Raw genomic sequence first — 20,891 nt, 5'->3', positions numbered from 1 at the left:
GAGTACACGGTGCTTAACCGTAAGGGAGGCCCTAACTCAAGGCCTCCGAAGAACTTCGCTGTGATTTTTGATGCCGGAAGCTCTGGAATTTGGATCGGAATTTTGGATCTTCGTCCTCTTGGGAATGAACCTGAGCTCTTGGTGGAGGTAACAACATTGATTCTCATAATCAATGCTTAACAGTTTGGAGACTGCTTAGAGCATCCACAACCATAAATCCTTAAAAACAAATCCTTAACAACAACTTTTAGAATATTTTATTTTTTTTCTTTTTTTTTCATCCAAATTTAAAAAAAAATAAAAAAATAAAAAGATTGGCCAATCGCGGGCTCCCACGCGGCGGTGGAGCCCGCGCACAGTGAAGAGGCTGTCAGAAAAGAAATCCTTAAATTGGGACTTCAAGAGACAATTGTAGCACAAATTCTTAAATATTTGGGCCCTACATATTATTATAATAATTTATTGTTAAGGATTTATTGTTAAGGAGCTGTGGTTGTGGGTGCTCTTATGAATGCGTACTGGATATAAAACTGCCATTTTACCTGCATTGCTTGATAGATCTCGTGTCGTTAGCTTGATTCAGTTTCTTATGGTGATTCGTGGTACATTTGTGTTATTTAAGTTGATATGGTTGTCAGTGTGTGAAAAGACTTATTGTGTTGATTTACTGATTATAAAGGCCGCTTAAGTTTCTTAAAGGACCAAATGACCAACAGTTTGGTGAATATCTATACTATATTAAAAGGGATATATGAGCTCCATTGAGCATATCCACGTCACCCAATTAAATCAACCAATAATAGAAGAGTATGCTGCCACGTCACCATAGATTTGTCGTATGAAAAAAAATCTGAGCCTTTTGTTTTGTCTGCTAAATATTTATCATGGACCAAGTCGAGCCCAATTCCGAAAATCCAATCTCAAATGCATCGATTGAATCTGTCTTTTCCACTTCGTCTTCTACATCTCAGTTCTATAATCGTCGTTACCACCACCACCACCTGATCAATCTGAGCTCTTTAATCCCTCCTTGATAATGTTTCACCTCACTTTGATATTCCTATAAATCGCTTCGTCTAAACCTAAAACCACCCGAAATCCAAAACATCCACTGAAAAGAACAGTTATGGCCTTTAAATCCACCGGAAAGTCTCCCGCCGCCGTTTATTTCAAGGACCAGCGGAATCTGAGCTATAATTTCGGTTGAACCGTTTCTGGGAGGCTAGATACATTGCAAATGGTGGGAGCTTTATTGGGTTAGAGCTACTCCTCATCAACAAAGAGGTTTGAGTGCTTATTGTGTTGTGCCAACGTGTTTACACTCCTGGCCTTTATATTTTCTTTGTTTTGAATTTTCAGAGTACTTGGATGAATCGATGTTAATACCAAAGAACACTTCTGTTCTAATTCATCAAGTCCCAGGACGGCCTCGCGTCAGACTTATCACTGCACAAGAGTACGTTTTCACAGATCTTTTGATTCCATCTCCTTTGTTCTCTTATTTAGCTATTTTATTGTAAGCGCAACAAAATATGTTTAACTAAACATAAGTTGAAAGTGTGGCTATTGGTTAGAAGAAACACCTGGATTTTCATGTTAAATAATGCAATTATCTGAACGTTGCAGGCCTAGAATCGAGAATAAAGTGGAACATGTTCAAGCTGAAACCAGCAATTCTCATGTTTCTCTGCTGCCTCCAGCAAAATATGTAAGTTGATTACAGTGAACATTTATATTGGCGTTGAGTGAACCCATTTTGACCCATTTTATAGCTAGAAAAGTACTAATTTTCACCCATTTTCACATACTAATTGAATATGAGTTCGGGAATGATTTTTACTTCATCCCTGCTGTCCAAGGTGCCCAGCATAATAATCCATGTCATGTTCTTGCACCAGCAGAAGAGAAAGTATATGAAGAAAGCTAACTTCTGGCCTCGATTGACACCCCGGCACTTGACTGGCAGAGGTAAGCCATCTTTCACAAATGGTGGACGTGAAAATGTTAATGTTTTTAGACATTTATCAACCCTCTTATTCTTATTAGATTTAATAGGCAATGTCAATATAATTTTGGGGCAGGGAGAGGTTACATATAGGGTACGAATGTGGTTTTGGTAATCTTCGTATTCTTTATTATTATATTCTACAATGTTTTCATTAGTTTTTGTTTTGTTTTATTTGCATCAAGTTTTAAGATAGTGAGATTCATTTGTTTACTTGACTGGAATGGAAAGTAAAACTCCACCTCCGGGGTATATTTGCCATCGTTGTAATGTCGCTGGTATGTCAGCTTTGTTTAGAGTTACTTTAATTTTCTTACACTTTCGTAAATAGATAAAAGGTACTAAGATAATTTTTATTCACTGTATCAGGACATTGTATTTATCATTGCCCCACAAATGGTGACTCTAATTACAATGTTAAAAGAGTTAAACCACCTACTGGTATCCCCAAGTCCATGTTGGTGGCTCTTATTCATTGCCAAGTGGTGCAGTTGCACCTCTTAAACCAAAAGAGAAAGTTGTGTTTAGTCAGTATGTCAATGTTGTTATTTGGTCATATATTGAGTATAACTTAACTGCTTATGTGTCTTCAATGTATTCAGGGATGCTTTTGACAAGGAAATAGAGGGATTGCCTTCCACAACACGCTCTGTAGGAGAATTTACAAGCAGATGTTGTTTCCAGAGCTTCTGTGTGACAAGTGTAAGTACTCATAATTTGTTAAAAGTAATTCTCTTTAGATTGATCATAATTATATTCTTCATTTAATAAGTTATGTTGCTTTTGGTTGGTCATGCAGTTTCGGTATATGTTCTTTCTCTCAATTTTCGTGAATTCTTAAACCACAAAAAGCAAGGAGTAACTGGAGTGGAGGAAATGCTTAGTCATGTGATATAGAGTTCTTCTATACAATAAATAGTGAACATCACTAAAACCAAAGCAAGTATTTTGGATTGTTTTAAGGGTTATAGTTCTTTTATGTTTAGTTAAAGTGATCCATCTGAATCTATATATGATTGAACGTTGATGAATCTGATTCGTGCATCTCTCTATCATTTTATAGTTTCTCATATTTACTATCTATGTCCCACGAAGCCACGATATACATGAGATCAGTAACAAAACGCTTCATTCACGGAGAAGGTTTTAGTATGCAACAGTATATTCAAGTTTGTTGTGTTGCTTTACTAAATTTCTTAAATTTGATTTAACAAAGGAACGAAGAAACTGAGAAAAAGAGTTGATAATGTACCAACTAATACATTTTAAGTTAGTACAATATATTTTAAAATTTAATCAGTCAACATTTGTAAAAAACCCCCATCTAATTTTCATATATGAGAAAGACATATTATCACATCATATCTAACTTTTAGACATGTAATAAAAATTAGTATTATAACCCAGGAATTAAATAATATTGTCTTCTCTTTAAGTGTGGATTTTAGAGATTCATCCCTTCTCAGGAAGTAACACAAAAGATGAGACGTTTTGAACTCTCTCATAATAATTGTAAACATCAACACATAGATTCTAAAAACCTATTCTCTAATATCATTTAATAAGTACTTAATTGTTAGTAAAATGACACCACTTGATTATAAAACCAAAATATGAATTAATTTTAATTAACAATTTATTTTTACGAGAAACCAAATATATAAGATAAAAACCTATTCATTTCAGTTTTTCTCACTATTCCATACGTATATTTTGGATTTTTTCAATAAACTTTAATTTTTAATCATGGTTTATTATTTTATATTATGATCATAATATGTATGTATTATTATCAACTATAAAGATATTTGTTTAAATCCGGGCGTAGCCCGGAAAAAAATCTAGTATTGAATTAACTATCAATGATTTTGCATCAACAAAAGCTAGAATAAAACGTTTCTTGTGATTATTTTTTCATCTATAAGAGAATTGATACTTGTTTTTGTTTTTGTTTTTCTTTCAGTTTATAATATTCTTTTGGTTCAACTTAAAGAAATGCAATGAAAAACAGTTGAAGAAAATGTTTAATTTTACAAATTACTAATAATATTTAGATTCTGCTAGTAAATAATATATTGTGTTTTTGCTACTCTTAGTTCATTTTGTTGTTGTTTCTTATTCTTGAGTGCCACGATCAGAGATAGACAAGATTTAACTGTCTAGTTAATACATGCTAAACAGCTATAATAAATAAGTAAAGAACCCTATAAATTGATCACTCTATAATAGTTACTCAAATTGTTCTAGGTCTGAACTGTCTCCCACGTAAACTTAGATCATTTATGAAAAGTTTCTTGCTGAGGTTCAGCGTGTACAATGGCCACCAACTTGAGAAGATGTGGGGAGGACTCATGGTAATCTCTTAGCCTATACGATATCAAAATCTTGGTCGCTCCTTGTAAGTCAATGTATTTGTATCTTTTCCTAGTCAATTGTAGGAGGACGCTGAGAAGTTTCTTGCATTCACGATACTTCCTCTCCACTTGACAAGTCAATTGTAAGAGGACCCCCAGAAGTTTACTGTTTCCTTATCACTTTACGCGTTCTCACCTTGTTTTATGTGGCTACGAGCCACACACACACATATACAAAGTCTCTTTTTGATTATTTCTTCTTCAGATCTGAAAACTTTGTCATTCTCTTCAGAATTTCTTCGTGCTTGTTATTCATGGCTTCTTCATCATCTGTGTCTTGCAGTTGTTTGTATGACGTCTTCCTGAGCTTCCGTGGAGATGACGTGCGCAAAGGGTTTCTTAGCCACGTTGTTAAAGAGTTCAAAAGCAAGGGGATCTCACCGTTCATTGATAACGAGATGGAGCGAGGCAAATCTGTCGGTCCCGCGCTTGAAAAAGCGATCAGACAATCAAGGGTCGCCATTGTCTTGCTCTCCCGTAACTACGCTTCTTCAAGCTGGTGTTTGGATGAGTTAGTGGAGATCATGAAGTGCAGAGAAGAGGATAAGCAAAGAGTGATCACCATTTTCTACCAAGTGGATCCATCTGATGTTCGCCATCAGGGGGGAGATTTCGGAAAAGCCTTTGAGAAAACCTGTGTGGAAAAAACCGAAAATGTGAAGCAAGCATGGAGGCAAGCTTTGAAGGAAGTCGCGGGTATAGCTGGTTATGCCTCGAGCAACTGGTTCGTTCACTTTTTTTTTTAATGAATGTTAAATTAATTCAGTCCAAAAAAACTATTTACATCGTCTGTTACTTATCTGATAGTTTTGCTTAGGAAAGAAAGATTACATATGAATACTTATCGATACTAGAACCATGTTTCCATGGCTTTCTTTTTTATTCTGTATAGCTTCTTTTCATGATGTATGTTCTAATGGATAAGCCTCTGTTTTTGTTAGGGAGAGTGAAGCTGATTTGATCAACGACCTTGCCACAAATATTATGGGTGTGTTGGCTTTGACACCATCACATGATTTCCATGACTTTGTTGGCATAGAAGATCGTGTCACGGAGATGAAAACGATGTTGAGCCTACAAAAAAAAGATGTTAAGGTGATTGGGATTTGGGGTCCTGCCGGGATTGGTAAGACGACCGCCGCCAGAGTTTTATACGACCAAGTCTCTCCAGAATTTCAGTTCAGCACGTTTTTGGAGAATATCAAAGGATGTTTTAAGAGGTCCTTTGGTAACGACCATCAGTTGAAATTGCGTTTTCAGGAAAAGTTGTTGTCTCAAATTTTTAACCAAAAGGATATTGTGGTTCGTCACTTGGGAGGGGCACCACAAAAGTTGAATGACCAAAAAGTGTTGGTTGTTCTTGATGAAGTGGATAGCTGGTGGCAACTAGAGGAAGTGGCGAACAGAGCATGGTTTGGTCGCGGAAGTATGGTTATCATTACAACCGAAGATAGAAAACTTCTCAAGGCACTCGGACTCGAAGCCAATCAAATCTACAAGATGAAATTTCCAACTACAGATGAGGCTCTTCAGATCTTATGTCTATATGCCTTCGGTCAAAAGTTTCCTAATTATGATTTTGAAACTCTTGCTTGGGAAGTTACGGAACTTGCGGGTAATCTACCTCTAGGCTTGAGAGTCATGGGGTCGTATCTACGGGGAATGTCCAAGAAAGAGTGGATAGACGCACTACCAAGCCTGAGGTCTAGTCTTGACAGCGAAATTGAATCAACTCTAAAATTGAGCTACAACGTCTTAAGTAATAAAGAAAAATCTCTTTTTCTGCATATTGCATGTTTCTTTGCTGGTTTCAAGGTTGATAGGGTCAAGAGTATTCTTGAAAAAAGCGATTTAAACGTCAACCATGGGCTTCAAACCTTAGCTTATAGAAGTCTTATATATAGAGAGAATGGATACGTGGAGATGCATAGTTTACTGCAACAAATGGGTAAAGAAATTGTATGTCGACAATCTGTCGAGCCTAGAAAGCGACAATTCTTAACGAAAGCCACCGAGATTTCTGACTTTTTTGATGAAAACACTAAGTTATTTTTTTTTAACATTCCGTCTTCTGTTTCCTTTGTTTTTTAAGCTGGGATTTTGTTTCTTTTTGAATAATATATTATAGGGTACTGGAACTGTTCTAGGCATAAAGCTCCTAAAATTGGAGGGAGAGGAAATCAAAATAAGTAAAAGCGCTTTCCAAGGGATAAGAAATCTCCAGTTTCTAGATATCGATGGTGGTACCTTAAACACACCCGAAGGCCTCAACTGTCTTCCCAACAAACTCAGATACATACATTGGAAGCAGTCTCCATTGAGATTTTGGCCTTCCAAGTTCTCTGAAAAGTTACTTGTCGAACTAATCATGCCCAACAGCAACTTTGAGAAACTTTGGGAGGGAATCAAAGTAAAAAAATAGTCGGCATTTTTTTACTTTGTATTGTATTGTGAGTCAAGTGCGGTTAGTCATTTCTCAAAAACTTTTTTTTTTGTGTAGCCTTTCCCATGCCTCAAGCGGATGGATTTGAGCAGCTCTGAGTATCTGAAAGAGATTCCAGATCTCTCGAAAGCAACGAGTCTCGAGATATTAGATCTCCATTACTGCAGAAGTTTGTTAGAACTCCCTTCTTCTATCGGTAGGTTAATCAATCTCGAGAAATTGGACCTCCATTATTGCCGGAGTTTGGAAAAACTCAGTGGTTGCTCGAATTTGGAAAAAATCAGTGGTTGCTCGAGTTTGAAAGAACTCGATCTGAGCGATTCTGGGATAGGGGCATTGGAATTGCCATCATCAGTCAGTACTTGGTCTTGTTTTTATAGATTGAATATGTCAGGGTTGAGTGACCTCAAGAAGTTCCCAAAAGTTCCTTACAGCATCGTAGAGTTGGTGTTGAGCGGCACAGGGATAGAGGAAGTTCCTCCATGGATTGAGAATCTATTTCGTCTGCAGCAACTAATTATGTTTGGATGCAGAAATCTGGAAATTGTATCTCCAAACATTTCTAAGTTGGAGAATCTTCAGACTATTGCACTGTGTAAACATGACGACGTCCCTGAGATGAGCTATGGGGATGAAGTTTTTACAGCAGTGATCGTTGGGGGGCCTGACTCGCATGGCATCTGGCGTTTTCGATCAGACTTAAACGTGCACTACATTTTACCGATATGTTTACCGAAGAAGGCTCTTACATCTCCAATATCATTACATTTATTCAGTGGTGGTTTAAAAACTATCCCAGATTGCATCAGACGTCTCTCCGGACTAAGTGAGCTTTCAATCACTGGTTGCATAATTCTCACAGAACTGCCACAGCTTCCAGGTTCCTGTCTATCTCTAGATGCACACTTTTGTAGATCCTTGAGGAGAATAAACTCTTCTTTTCAAAATCCAAATATATGCCTAAACTTTGCTGGCTGCTACAACCTGAATCAAAAAGCGAGAAAGCTCATCCAGACATCAGTTTGCAAATATGCGCTCTTACCGGGTAACATTGTGCCTGCACACTTCACTCGCCGAGCTTTCTCTAGTTCCCTAACGATCGATTTGACTCCAAGACCTCTTCCTTCATCCTTCAGATTCAAAGCTTGCATCTTACTGTCAAAAGTCAGTTTTCATTACCTTCGCGAGCAGAATGTGTTTTGTCGCGTTAGAGGTAAACAGAATGGCCTCACTGTCCTATATGGATCAAACCAGATTCATCATATGCCATGTCTAGGCACATCTCAAAACCATCTTTATATATTTGAAGATTCTTTCTCTCTAAACCAGCATTTCCCTGAAGCCGAAGTCACCACTTTCAGCGAGCTCTCTTTTCTGTTCACAGTCGATGATTATAAAGCCTTGGTGGTTTATGGCTGTGGTGTACGAATTTTGGAGGTACTTGACGGAAAAGAAACTGAATAGGAAGAGTATATCGACATAAACATAGAGGCAAGCAATGAAAATGCAGATAATGATGATGAGGAAGATGAAGGTGGTGATGATATTTAAAGTGCTGACGATGATGTTTGGTGAGGATGATGTCGAGGATAATCTGACATAAACGTAGAGGCAAACAATGAAACTGAAGAAGGAAAAGAAACAGGACGTGATGACGATGCAGAGACGAGGAGCAGGAAATGAATGAGGTCAAGCCTTGTTGATGTTGTTAGATTTTCTTTTTCCGGTGCACTGCAAGTTTCCAAGAAGAGAAGCATCAATCTCAACACCCCTGGCACAATCAAGCTGGGATTTTTTCAGGTTTGGAAACTCGATCGCTATGGCTTCCTTAACAAATCATAGAATGATATTTTTTTTTTTTTTTATAACATCATACTTTATTAATCATAAATGTACGTTTACATAATCTTCATGTAGAAGATTTGTTATTGTTACAGGAACATAATTATGAAAAATAAAAGAAATTGTTTGTGAGCTTGTCTTTGCAAGCTTATCAGCCACCTTGTTTGCTTCTCTTGATATCCAACTAAATCGAACATCTTCAAATTTTCGGGACCACCATGTGATGTCTCTAATCCAGTTGTAGCCTGAGAAATACAAATTCTTATCTCTCAAAAACTGAATGGCTTTTAAACAATCACTCTCCAGGATTATTTTCCTATAACCTTTCATCCAACAGTGTTGAAGCGCCATTAATATAGCTTGTAATTCTGCATCCAAAGCATTTCCAACCTTTGCTCCCACCGCTTGTACTGCTCCATTATAAGTTCCAAAATCATCTCTTATTACCCATCCAGCAGTGCTTTCTCGTTCCGAACTTATATAAGAACCATCAACATTACATTTCATATATCCTGAGGGCGGTAAAGCCCATCTTTTAAGAGCCTCTACCTCTCTTCGCTGGTATGATCTTGATCTGTCTGCCATAGCATGTGCTCCTATATTTCTCCATTCATTTGCATCATTCCTCGCATATCCAAGAATAAAGTTCCATGCTGTATGTTTGTGTTGAAAAATTAACCTATTCCGACTTTTCCATAGTCTCCATAAGATCCATATTGGTAGGTCATTGTAATGTTGTAGCCGCACTGAAGAACTAACAAATAGACAAGCCTGTATTCTCTCCTCCAGTGTTGCATTAGAATTATCAATCGTTGTATTTGCAATTCCAGAGGCTCGCCAGATTTGCTTAGCATAATCACAATCAAAGAAAAGATGAGATTCTGTTTCCTCTGTTTGAAAACATCTCTTACATATCACATCCCTTGTAATGTGTCTCCTCCTGAGATTATTACCAGTAGCTAGACTACGAGATAATAACTTCCAAAGAAAATGTTGTATTTTCGATGGTATCTTTGTTCTCCACATTTTTTGTTTCAGTAGCTGATTCCCATTTGTAGGTTGAATCACTGTGTTTTCAGGTAAGTGCATTGCCACCCAATAACCTGATTTAACAGTATAAATACCATCTTGAGTATAGTGCCATCCAACAAGATCTTGTTGCGCAACCGGGCTGATTTTCAGAGAGACAATAACCTCAAAATCTTCCGGTTCAACTACTAGTCTCAGTTTGTCCAAGTCCCAACCAGTATTATTACTATGGAGGTACATACTGACTTTCTCTGCCTCATCCAATCATAGAATGATATTTATAAACTCAAATCTGCTTGTTACACCGGTGGCGTACGTGATTAAACGTGTTTATAAAATTACATGTGGCATTATGTTAATTTAACTCATACCTACGTTATGAATTTGACGTGGCAGCCTATGTATTACAGGTGGCGTACGTAATTAAAAGGAGGCAAAATATACTCAAAACTGAGAAGCTAACGGTTTCTTCTTCGTTTCTCTCTATTGCCAACAGAAACTTCCCGCCTTCTTCTTTTTTCCCCAATTCTCGAGTTTCTAGGGTTTCTAGTTTCGCGCTCTCAATGGAGGAATCAACGGCAGCAAACGCCGCTACTCTGAGGATGGAGTTAAAGAAGACGATGACGGAGATACTCGACGACGGAGGCGTAAGCGAAGATCGCGGCGAGACTGACGGAGCCTTGGTAGCAGTTGACGAGGCGGTTAGAATCCTGAATCGTCTGAGGGAAGTTGAATCGAAGATGCCGGACTCAGCAACTTCTTCGTCTTCTCCGGCTTCTGTGCTCGAAGTGCCAAAAGAGTTCAAGTGTATGCTCTCGCGTGCGATCATGAGCGAACCTGTAGTCATTGCTTCTGGCCAGGTTTGATTTTCCCTTTCTTTACTTTTTTTTTGTGATTCTTGCTCGATTTTGCTAATCTTTACAAAGTTTTACGCGTAACATTGCCAAGAATCCTCAATGATTGTGTATGTTTAGAATGCGTATCGAATATATTCTCATATACAAAGATATGTCACAGGAGTAGATAGATACAGACACAGTAGTGTGCTATTTTGTGTATATGTACATGTAACCTTCTTCATATGATCAAAGCATATAGCTTTGGATATATTCAACTGTTAGGCGTGCTATTTGTGTATATGTTTCTTTAAACGTAAAGTTTTGTATCATCCAAAAAGAAACAGAGCTATGCTTGACATTGCCAAGAAGCTAAATGAATGTATGTTTTTGTATTCGTATGGAAAGTGTGCTGATTATTTGCTCCTTTGTTTCTTTTTCTTTTTGACAGACCTACGAAAAGAGATACATCCAACAGTGGCTGATGTATAAAGTGACATGTCCCAAGACCAAAGAAGTCCTCTCTCACCGTTTGTGGGTACCCAACCATGTGATCGCTGAGTTGATTACGGAATGGTGTCAAGTCAACAAGTACGATTTGCCAAAACCATCTGATGCACCCGTTGGACTATTCCCTGATGACATTGACCTATTGCTTGAGAGGATCTCCTCCCCCTCCTCAGTTGAAGATAAGACAGGAGCTGCAAACGAGCTGCGACGTCAGACCAAGAGATTTGCCGATGTCCCGGCCTTCTTTGTCGCTGAGATCCCTGAATCCATCACACGGTTGCTCACTCCGCTCTCTGCTTTGGGCGAGGACATTGACTCGAACCCGGGCCTTCAGAAGGATATCATCACCGCATTGCTCTACATCTCGTGTCTTGAGGAGAACAAAACAGCAGTTGCTCAGCACCCTCTTGCGATCCCACTGCTTACGAAGTCACTGAAGCAGGGGATTGCCAAGACACGAAGAAACTCCGCAGAGGCGTTATGGGAACTTTCGAAACTTGATTCTAACAAGATCCTCATCGGGAACTCAGAGACACTGGAGGCTTTGGTTCATGTTATCAAAGAGGATCATTTCACTGCCGCCATAGGTGCCGCTTATGCTGTTTTCCAACTCTGTTGCCTACCGGAGAAGAGGGACAAAGTGGTTTCAGAAGGTTTGGTTCCCGCGCTGATCAACAGGATTAAAGAAAGAAGCTTTGTGTATATCTACTTTGCTCTCTTGTCGCTTATGACTACACAAAAAGGGGTGATTGAAGAAATGGAGGATCTAGGGTTTGTCGATGATATGTGCAGTATCTTGAGGAATACGAGTTGCTCAGTGACTGAAGAGAACGGTGTATCGATCGTCCTCCTTCGCATGTGCGGTCTGAGCACGGGTGACAGAGATAGAGAGAGGACTAGGCTGAAACTGATCAAAGAAGAGGAGGATAAATACTCGACATTTACGAAGTTTGCAACGCAAGGATCACAACGTACAGTGGCAGAAGCAGAAGCGGTTTTGCAGTGGATCAAGAAGTCCGGACCGTCCGGTACAGGTGCCGAGCCATAAAGGGGGATGAAGGGAACCACCACACTCAGGTCTTGTTGATAAATAAAACGATTAGTTTTGCAAACTGACTCTTGATTCATGTAAAAATTTTAGAAAGAGGGAAAAGTTGTATAGGTTCTGTTTGAAAACGGAAAGGGCCTAAGGAGGGCCTGAGTTTGCCACTTTTAATTGACGTCTGCTGTTTCTGTTTCATATTCCGGCTAGCGAAAATCATCCGAGAGGATTGCGTGAGTCCCAAGTCATGTGGTTTTCTCTTGTATTCTTCCAAATGCTAAGCTGTGCACTGTCCCAATCATGAAACGGCAAACACTTTGACCACTCCAACCTCTTATCTATAGAGTTGTGCGTTATTTTTATCAATCGGAGTTTGGTGTACGTAGACCATTTTTAGGCGGTCCTATACTGAATTTTATTCACATAGAATGAAGTTTTATATAAGTATCGACTTTATAAAAGACATTGTGATCACAGTCAGCATATGATGTTTGACGTCTATTGGCTTTGATTTGACGTTACGTTACTTGTGTGCTAATATAATCATTTATTTTTTTTTTTTTTTGAGAAACAGTATAATCAATAATTTCATATGTTATATCATGCAATCTCGTAAACACTTTAGGAACACCATTCCGTTAATAATTCAACCAAAAGCACACTGCTAGAGTGTAAATCACTAATGTATGGCTACTAAAACGATCTAATTTATTTAGGAACACGGTAATAACATACAAAAATGAAATGAAATGAAAACTTTAGTTTTTGATAGGAAATAAATGATCGGAAAATCTAATTTTTTATTAACCAATCAGAAGCGAATGCGGGCATGACGTGGCAGTCTAGATATTCAGGTAGCTTACGTAATTAAAAAAGGGAGGCAAATAAATTGATCGTTTATTCGCTTCTCTCTCTACTGATAACAGTAGTTTCCCGCTCTCATCTTTTTTCCCCAATTCTCGAGTTTCTAGGTTTTTGTGTATTCGCGTGTTCAATGGAGGAATCAACGACGGAATCAACGGCAGCAAACGCCGATACTCTGAAGGTGGAGCTAAAGAAGCTACTGACGGAGATTTTGTCCAACGGAGGAGGAGAAACCGAGAGTGACGGAAGTTCTGGAGTCTTGAAAGCAATTGACGAGGCGATTAGACTCCTGAATCGTCTTAGAGAAGTTGAATCGAAGAAGCCTGAATCTGACATCCCATCTTCTTCGTCTTCTGAATCGCCGAAGGTGGAAGTGCCGAAAGAGTTCAAATGTATACTCTCGAATGCGATCATGATCGATCCTGTAACCATCGCCTCTGGGAATGTATGGTTTTATTCCCTTTCTTTAATCTGAAACTGTAGCTTACGATATATTCGGTTTATGCGTATATACATTCACATTTCGTTATACAAAGATTCATTATCATCGAAAGAAGAACAGAGTTAGGGTTGACATTGCCAAGAAACTCAATGATTGTTTTATGTTTGTATGTGTATTGCATCTGTGCTTATATATAAAGAGATTCTAGAGGAATATATAGAATATTCAAAGACACAAGATTTCTTCTGATTGTTGCTCGATTTTGCTAATCTGTAGCTTGCGAATATATTAGTATGAAGGCTGTTGATGATGCGTGTATACAGAGTTATGTTTGACATTGCAAAGAACCTCAATGATTGTACGTTTTTTAGAATCTGTGCTTATTATATACTAGAAGACTAGATAGATGCAGATGGAGGGTTTCTTAAGAAGTTTAAGATTGAAAGACACAAGATTTCTGGTGTTTTTGTACTTATTTTGCTCTTTTTGTTTCAGACCTTTGAGAAAAGATACATCACAGAGTATCTGAAGCATGAAGATAAATGTCCCAAAAGCGAGGAAGTCCTCTCTCACTCTTTGTGTACACCCAACCATTTGCTCGATGAGGTGATTACCAAGTGGTGTCTAGCCAACGGACATGATCGTCCAAAACCAGCTGATGAAGTGGTCACTGAGCTGTCCAACGATGGAATAGAGTCGTTGCTTCAAAGGATCTCTTCTCCCTCCTCAGATGAAGATCAGATTCAAGCTGCAAAGGAGATACGTTGCCAGACCCATAAGTTTCCAAATGTAAGAAATCGCTTTGTCGCTCTACACCCTGGAGGGATCACCGACTTGATCCGTCCGCTGTCTGAGGGATCCACGATACCGGAGCTTGAAGAGAATATCATCACAGCATTGTTCAACATCTCGATTGTTATGGAGAATGTAGAAGCAATTGCCCAAACGGATAAGGTGATCTCATTGCTCAGAACGTCTCTGACATGTGGGACAATGGAGACACAAAGAAACTCTGCTTTGACGTTACTGTCGCTCTTAGCTATTGCTTCTAACAAGGTAATCATAGGGGACATCTCAACATTCACGGCTTTGGGAGAGCTTATTGGTAGAGGTGATCCGGTAACCTCCTTGGTAGCCGGTGCCGTGGTCTATCACCTCTGTCAAGAATCGGAGTACAGGGAAGCGGCGATTTCTGCGCGTGTGGTGAATGCGCTAATGAGGAAGATCAAAGCAGAAAGATATGCGGCTCAGTTTTTAAGTGTCTTGGTATTACTTACTACACACGAGCGTGGGGTTAAAGAAATGAAGGAGAGTCGAGAGTTTATGTGACATTTGTTCCGTATCTTGAGGAAACGGAATTGCTTAGAGTCTTGCGAGAACGCTGTAGTGATCGTCCTCAACATGTGCAACCTGGCCACGCCTTACGGTAGACTGGGAGTAGTCAATCTAGAGGAGAATGACTACGCGACATTTTCAACGCTTACGAAGGAACGATCATCAGAGAGTCTAGTCAAAAATGCGGAGATGGTTTTACAGTGGCTCAAGGTACACGGTACAGGTAAAAAGCAAAAGCGATAGAATGAAAGGGTTACGAAACTCAGGGTCTTGTTGATACTTAGAAGATAGTTTTGCAGAGTTACTCTTTGATACATATATATACCGATTCAAAATGTACAAAGTTTATAAAGATAGAAGGAAAAAACTGTACTGTTACTCTTAAGAATGAAATGTACAGGCATAAAGAGGGCCTGAGTTTTTGCTACTCTTAATTCATCTTAATGTTGTTGTTTCTGATTCATATTCCGGTTAGTGCCACGATCAAAGATAGATAGATAGCTTTAAAGGATTAGAGAAGCAGGGATTGTGTAGTAATAAATGTCTAGTTCACATGCTTTTTTTTAACAACAATCTAGTTAAATACATGCTAAACATGTATAATAACCTCTATAAATTGATCACTAGTCTATATAGTGTGTGAACATGTCTAGACTATCCAAGTATCTAAGTGTAGGGTTGTTTGGTTCGTTTAGGAAAGACTCACTCTCACGACTTGTTTGAGAGAACTAAAATAATATGAACTCGTTCCAGAAAAAAAGAGAACAATGAGAAGTATAAAGACAAAATCAAAATTTAATGAAAATCAGGGTTTTTTATGTAGATCAAGTAAACATTATAATACTTCTTTTTAACTCACCCAGTAAAAAATTCAAGTTTAACGAAGTCGAGTGAGAGTTACTCTCTCTCCCGCAATCGTAAAAGCCAGTAACGTCTTTTGTCTGCATCTCTCGCTCAAATACAAATACAGATCTAGAAGAAGAAGCTTCAAGGTGAAATCGAAGCTTTTTTCTCCAGATCAATTCACTTTTATTAACCCATCGTTCGATCTGGAGCCGTTACAGGATCCGCCGCAGACCACGGCGTCCTCCGGCACCGGCAACGGTAAGATCCGCTACCGTTCGCCTTCCTCCCCCGAGCTCATGGAGTCCGGAACCGCCGCAGTTTCCTCCTCCGGCCACCATTCTCCTTCTCATTCCTCCGAATCCCATCAGGGACTCCTCTCCGTTGACGGAGGGAAGACGACGGTGGCTAAGCGTGGGATCGGACGGCACGAGTCTATCGCCGACAAGATCCAACGCCATCGAGGTATCCTGCTCTTGATTTCGGTTGCGATTCTGCTTATCGGTCTCGTTCTTTTGCTGATGCCTGGGAGATCTACGTCCGACGCGGTCGTTGAAGAGTACACGGTGCTTAACCGCAAGGGAGGCCCCAACTCGAGGCCTCCGAAGAACTACGCTGTGATTTTTGATGCTGGAAGCTCTGGTAGCCGTGTTCATGTATACTGCTTTGATCGGAATTTGGATCTTCTTCCTCTCGGGAATGAACTTGAGCTCTTCGTGCAGGTAAACAACATCTCATAATCGATGCTTAACAGTTTAGAGAATGTTCTTAATCGATGCGTCATAGATCTTGTGACGTTAGCTTGATTCAGTTTCTTATGGTGATTCGTGGTACATTTGTGTTGTTTAAGTTGATATGATTGTCAGTGTGTGGAAAGACTTATGCTTTTGTTGGAGATTTGGCGCTAAACTATTCACTGATTTGATTTCAGCTAAAACCGGGCTTGAGCGCATATCCTACTGATCCTCGACAAGCGGCAAACTCTTTGGTGTCTCTTCTTGACAAAGCAGAAGCATCTGTTCCACGTGAGTTGCGTCCCAAGACACCTGTCAGAGTTGGGGTATGGAGACGAGTAGCTATTCATATTGTCATTTTTATTTTGTGAGTTATCTGAAATGTTTCTCATTTTTCACTGTATCCTGTTAGGCAACTGCAGGTTTGAGGACGCTGGGTCATGAGGCATCTGAGAACATTTTGCAAGCGGTAGTTTTGTTTCCTATGCTTTCATGCACGTTTTCCTGCTCGCTTAGCTCTTATACTTTATTGTAATTTTGTTTTTAAGGTTAAGGAGCTCTTGAGAGATAGAAGCATGCTGAAAACTGAGGCAAATGCTGTTACTGTGCTGGATGGTACCCAGGAAGGTGCTTACCAGTGGGTAAGTTGTCCCACATATGTTTTTGTCTTACAGGAAGTCATGTTGCTGTATTTTCTTATGTGTCTGCGTGTATGTCTTTAATCTTATCGTAAGGACTCTTATCCTTTCTAGTTTCTTAATCAAGCAGAAGAGTTCAATTTCACTAGTTTCTTAATTATTGAACAAGAACTGTTCAGTTTGCACTATGGCAACTGTGATATTTTGAAGTCTAGTGTAATGGGATTCGACTTTACAGGTGACAATAAACTACTTGCTAAGGAACCTGGGAAAACCATACTCAGATACGGTTGGAGTGGTTGATCTTGGAGGGGGTTCGGTACAAATGGCATATGCCATATCCGAGGAAGATGCTGCAACTGCACCAAAGCCATTAGAAGGAGAGGATTCTTATGTCAGAGAAATGTATCTGAAGGGACGGAAGTACTTCCTCTATGTTCACAGGTTCATCAGCTGTTATGATTTCATGTTTCTTCAAGTTTCTTCTTCCCTACATGCCAGCCACACGATTTGTTCATATTGTTAAATTTAATGTGAGATGCTATTTGCCTCTTGTTGCTGGTAGTTACCTACATTACGGATTACTGGCCGCCAGAGCAGAGATCTTGAAAGTTTCTGAAGATTCAAACAATCCCTGCATCGTGGCAGGCTATGATGGTGAGAGAGTATTGTTTTATTATGAAAGCTGTTTCTTTCCAGCTAGACTTCTTTGCATTTATCCTATCGTATGACACATGATTTCATTATTGCCACTATCTTTGCCATTCTTTAGCTTGAACTCTCTGAACATGCAATTACTCCTAGCAGATTGAATCCATTTCTTCTCTGACATATTGTATCACTGTAGGCACTTACAAGTATGGAGGAGATGGGTTTAAAGCCGCTGCTGTGCAATCTGGCGCGAGTCTCAATGAGTGCAGGAGGTTAACCGTCAACGCACTCAAAGTGAATGATACACTATGTACACACATGAAATGCACATTTGGTGGAGTATGGAATGGTGGTCGAGGTGGTGGCCAAAAGAACATGTTCGTTGCTTCTTTTTTCTTCGATCGTGCGGCTGAGGTAAAACCATCAAAAGACACCTCTACTTTTCTTTCTTTAAAACCATTTACACACAACGTGTTGTTTCTTCGTTAAACTCGGGACAATGGGCTTGATTATGTGCACAGGCTGGATTCGTAGACCCCAAGCAACCTGTTGCTACAGTGCGTCCAATGGACTTTGAGAAAGCAGCAAAGAAAGCTTGTAGTATGAAGATAGAGGAGGGGAAATCGAAGTTCCCACGTGTAGAGGAAGATAATTTGCCTTACTTGTGCATGGATCTCGTTTACCAATATACTCTGCTCGTTGATGGATTCGGTAAGTATCATCTCACTTTCTTACCTTTACAACATTGGTCACTATAGTGCACAAATTATCTGTAGGTTTAGGATCTAAAACACCACTATACAGTATGTATATATAAGAGTGGAGAAGTGTTGGACATTGAGATTGCATGATGCGTCTTACCATTGCAGCCATGAGGTCATAAACTTAAGTTTAGGATAATGATCTGGTCGACTAATCATGTTTTAAGTTTTTTTTTAAGTTTATTTTATATTTATTCATCTGTCAGCTTTTGATTTTATTTTTTTGGGGCATGAAATAAAATAGGATTGGAGGCATCACAGACGATAACATTAGTGAAGAAGGTGAAATACGGAGAGCACGCAGTGGAAGCTGCGTGGCCATTGGGTAGCGCCATTGAGGCTGTATCCTCACCGTGACGGGCATTTTTTGGAACTACACAGAACTTTATTCTCTCGTAAACATTTTTTTCATCTATCTCGAAATTTTATCATATATGGTTTTTAGAGAAATGGTTTTGTCACGTGTATATCTATCTACCTTCTACAGATCTTTGATTATTTTATTTTTGTAAACTATAGAACGTACTTGTCCCGGGGTTGTTATAATTTTATGAAATGATTGCAACATTTTCTCATCTTTTTCTGTTTCCCGCATTTTATCATTAATTTACCTTTCCAATTTGGCAGAACTCATTAGTCTATTGATTCTTTTTTTTTTTTTAATATACCTAGCATTTTGGCATTCAGTCGATTATGATGTTTCAGTTGATACATTGATAATTTTTTAAAAAAAATTCTTGCAATGGCATTTGTAGTATATTTGAATCATATATTTTAGAAGAAAGTGATTTAATCAATTTGACCAAAATTAGTAATTTAAGGAACTATGCCAAATGTTACATAGAAAATAAATAATCTGATTTGTTTAATGTGTCATTGTGGTGTTTCGTTAATCCACGTGGGGATTGACGTCCAATTAAAGTCTGTCACTCATGTCCCTGGAAATGTAGGCAATTACTTGCACACAACAAATGGTGAATCATCATTCTATCTGGCCCACCTTTTTATAAAAAAAATTACTTATTATATAAATATTGACAAAAGCTTAGTGTAATATAAATATTAACAAAAGCTTAGTGAAAAAAATATATTGTGTTTGGAAGTAAATCTGTATAGAAAAAAAAACTGACACTTTTGAGGTATTTTAAAAGAAATATGAAACTACAAAACATTATAAAGTGTCTAACCATCAAATAGGTAACTGAAATAAATTAAAGCCTAGTTTTAGTATCTAAAAAATTAAGGGTTACGATTAATTAATTTTTTGGGATTCATAGTTTAATTTTCTATGTTTTGCTATAAAGAAACATTGAAGAATAATTTACACTGTATGCATTATGAATTATAATCGAATCATATTAACAACTGTTACGGAAAAAATGTCAAAAACAAATATAAATTGCCAAAGCTTATAGCTCATGTGGTTAGAGCTCCACCATATTCATTAGATTAAAGTCAAGAGGAAAACAATCTTCAAATTAAATATTCATGGTTTCCTCAAAATAAAATACTTGAGCTGATTAATTAATACATCTGTAAGTCTAAATTTCGAACTATTGCTTCACAGAGATATATAGAGTTAAAAGTTTTAGAACAAAAGGAGGCGTGTTTGCTTCATCACTGAAGTTTAAGAGTTTTCATGAATAAGAATTTCTTTGTTTTACTGGTTGAAAAAAAATATTTGATTTGGAAAACGATAGAAAATTTTATAATTATTTTATTTTCCCTTTTCTACTTTTTGGCAGCATTTTTTTACTTCTTTTGAATCTTACATAAAATGAACTAATTATTATAATATGATGTTTCCTGGTAGATCATTTGATATTCCATATTTTGTTAGGATTCAAAAAATGCATGTATGATCAACATCTAGAAAAAAAGGAGGGGGGGGGGGGGGGGGGGGGGGGGGGGGGATTTTAAGCTTCATAGTGAAGTTAAGTTTCATTTTTCAATGAATTATTGGGAATCATTTGAATTTTTATAAATAGAATAAAGCAAACCCAATAATACTAACTTGTCCACAAAAATGAGGACATCTGACACATTTATTTTCAAAGGAGAATCGTATGTGGTTACTTTCAGAAATGGAAAAGACTACTCCTCGATGACTTGATCATCAATCTCAATTTTTTTTCACTAGTTTGATTATGGAGACTAAAACCTTTCGGATTAATCTAATACTGAAGAAAATATTGTTTTGTAGTTATAATTTAATTGACGTACTAGAAAATATTGAAGTAATTGATCTTAAGTTTAAGATATGCCATGCAATATGTGAACGACATTGGCCATGGCCTTAAACTCGGGAATATGTTAATTTATTTTGTGAAGAAACTTGCTCATGGATCATTCAAGTTTTATGTTCAGACAGGCTAAGTGACAGAACTTTAATTTGTTATAATTTTTTGGTTGATATGATATATATATAAGTTGATTACTGGAGTGCTTTTTGAAAATAGCAAAATGAGTCTGAATAGTTGGGAGAACACGCATGAATAAGTA

At 38.2% G+C, this 20,891-nt stretch overlaps 5 protein-coding genes across 8 annotated transcripts; all 5 read left to right on the top strand.

Moving 5' to 3' along the window:
• Positions 1 to 4,599: 4,599 nt before the first annotated feature.
• On the top strand, positions 4,600 to 6,792 carry LOC106433808 (disease resistance-like protein DSC2). Of its 2 annotated transcripts, XM_048771250.1 has the most exons (3): positions 4,600 to 5,143; positions 5,361 to 6,178; positions 6,548 to 6,792. In XM_048771250.1, exons 1-3 carry the CDS (start codon positions 4,674 to 4,676, stop codon positions 6,610 to 6,612), a joined length of 1,353 nt encoding a protein of 450 aa, XP_048627207.1. In that variant the 5' UTR covers positions 4,600 to 4,673; the 3' UTR covers positions 6,613 to 6,792. The 2 variants fall into 2 exon arrangements, with proteins under 2 accessions (XP_048627207.1, XP_048627204.1); XM_048771247.1 differs by having other exon boundaries at positions 5,361 to 6,551.
• Positions 6,593 to 8,858, top strand: LOC125575378 (disease resistance-like protein DSC2). The gene is made up of 2 exons (XM_048771254.1): positions 6,593 to 6,829; positions 6,920 to 8,858. The coding sequence occupies exons 1-2, from the start codon at positions 6,788 to 6,790 to the stop codon at positions 8,324 to 8,326; spliced, it is 1,449 nt and encodes a 482-aa protein (XP_048627211.1). The 5' UTR covers positions 6,593 to 6,787; the 3' UTR covers positions 8,327 to 8,858.
• On the top strand, positions 8,426 to 12,319 carry LOC125575388 (putative U-box domain-containing protein 46). 3 transcript variants are annotated; one of them, XM_048771237.1, is made up of 3 exons: positions 8,426 to 8,662; positions 10,230 to 10,593; positions 11,021 to 12,319. In XM_048771237.1, exons 1-3 carry the CDS (start codon positions 8,565 to 8,567, stop codon positions 12,125 to 12,127), a joined length of 1,569 nt encoding a protein of 522 aa, XP_048627194.1. In that variant the 5' UTR covers positions 8,426 to 8,564; the 3' UTR covers positions 12,128 to 12,319. The 3 variants fall into 3 exon arrangements, with proteins under 3 accessions (XP_048627194.1, XP_048627192.1, XP_048627201.1); XM_048771235.1 differs by having other exon boundaries at positions 10,144 to 10,593; XM_048771244.1 differs by having other exon boundaries at positions 8,434 to 8,662; positions 10,130 to 10,593.
• Positions 12,320 to 12,498: 179 nt separating this feature from the next.
• Positions 12,499 to 15,488, top strand: LOC106443178 (putative U-box domain-containing protein 46). Its single transcript, XM_022717494.2, has 2 exons — positions 12,499 to 13,430; positions 13,923 to 15,488. Exons 1-2 carry the CDS (start codon positions 13,116 to 13,118, stop codon positions 14,754 to 14,756), a joined length of 1,149 nt encoding a protein of 382 aa, XP_022573215.2. The 5' UTR covers positions 12,499 to 13,115; the 3' UTR covers positions 14,757 to 15,488.
• On the top strand, positions 14,829 to 18,956 carry LOC106441526 (apyrase 2-like). The gene is made up of 10 exons (XM_048764933.1): positions 14,829 to 14,985; positions 15,642 to 16,327; positions 16,537 to 16,665; positions 16,752 to 16,808; positions 16,888 to 16,980; positions 17,216 to 17,421; positions 17,543 to 17,634; positions 17,825 to 18,042; positions 18,150 to 18,339; positions 18,634 to 18,956. Exons 1-10 carry the CDS (start codon positions 14,829 to 14,831, stop codon positions 18,744 to 18,746), a joined length of 1,941 nt encoding a protein of 646 aa, XP_048620890.1. The 3' UTR covers positions 18,747 to 18,956.
• Positions 18,957 to 20,891: the final 1,935 nt, after the last annotated feature.

Source organism: Brassica napus, chromosome A3, assembly GCF_020379485.1.
Source record: "Brassica napus cultivar Da-Ae chromosome A3, Da-Ae, whole genome shotgun sequence".
In the NCBI taxonomy this organism is placed as follows: Eukaryota; Viridiplantae; Streptophyta; class Magnoliopsida; order Brassicales; family Brassicaceae; genus Brassica; species Brassica napus.
This window is presented reverse-complemented; position numbering and strand designations above follow the sequence as displayed.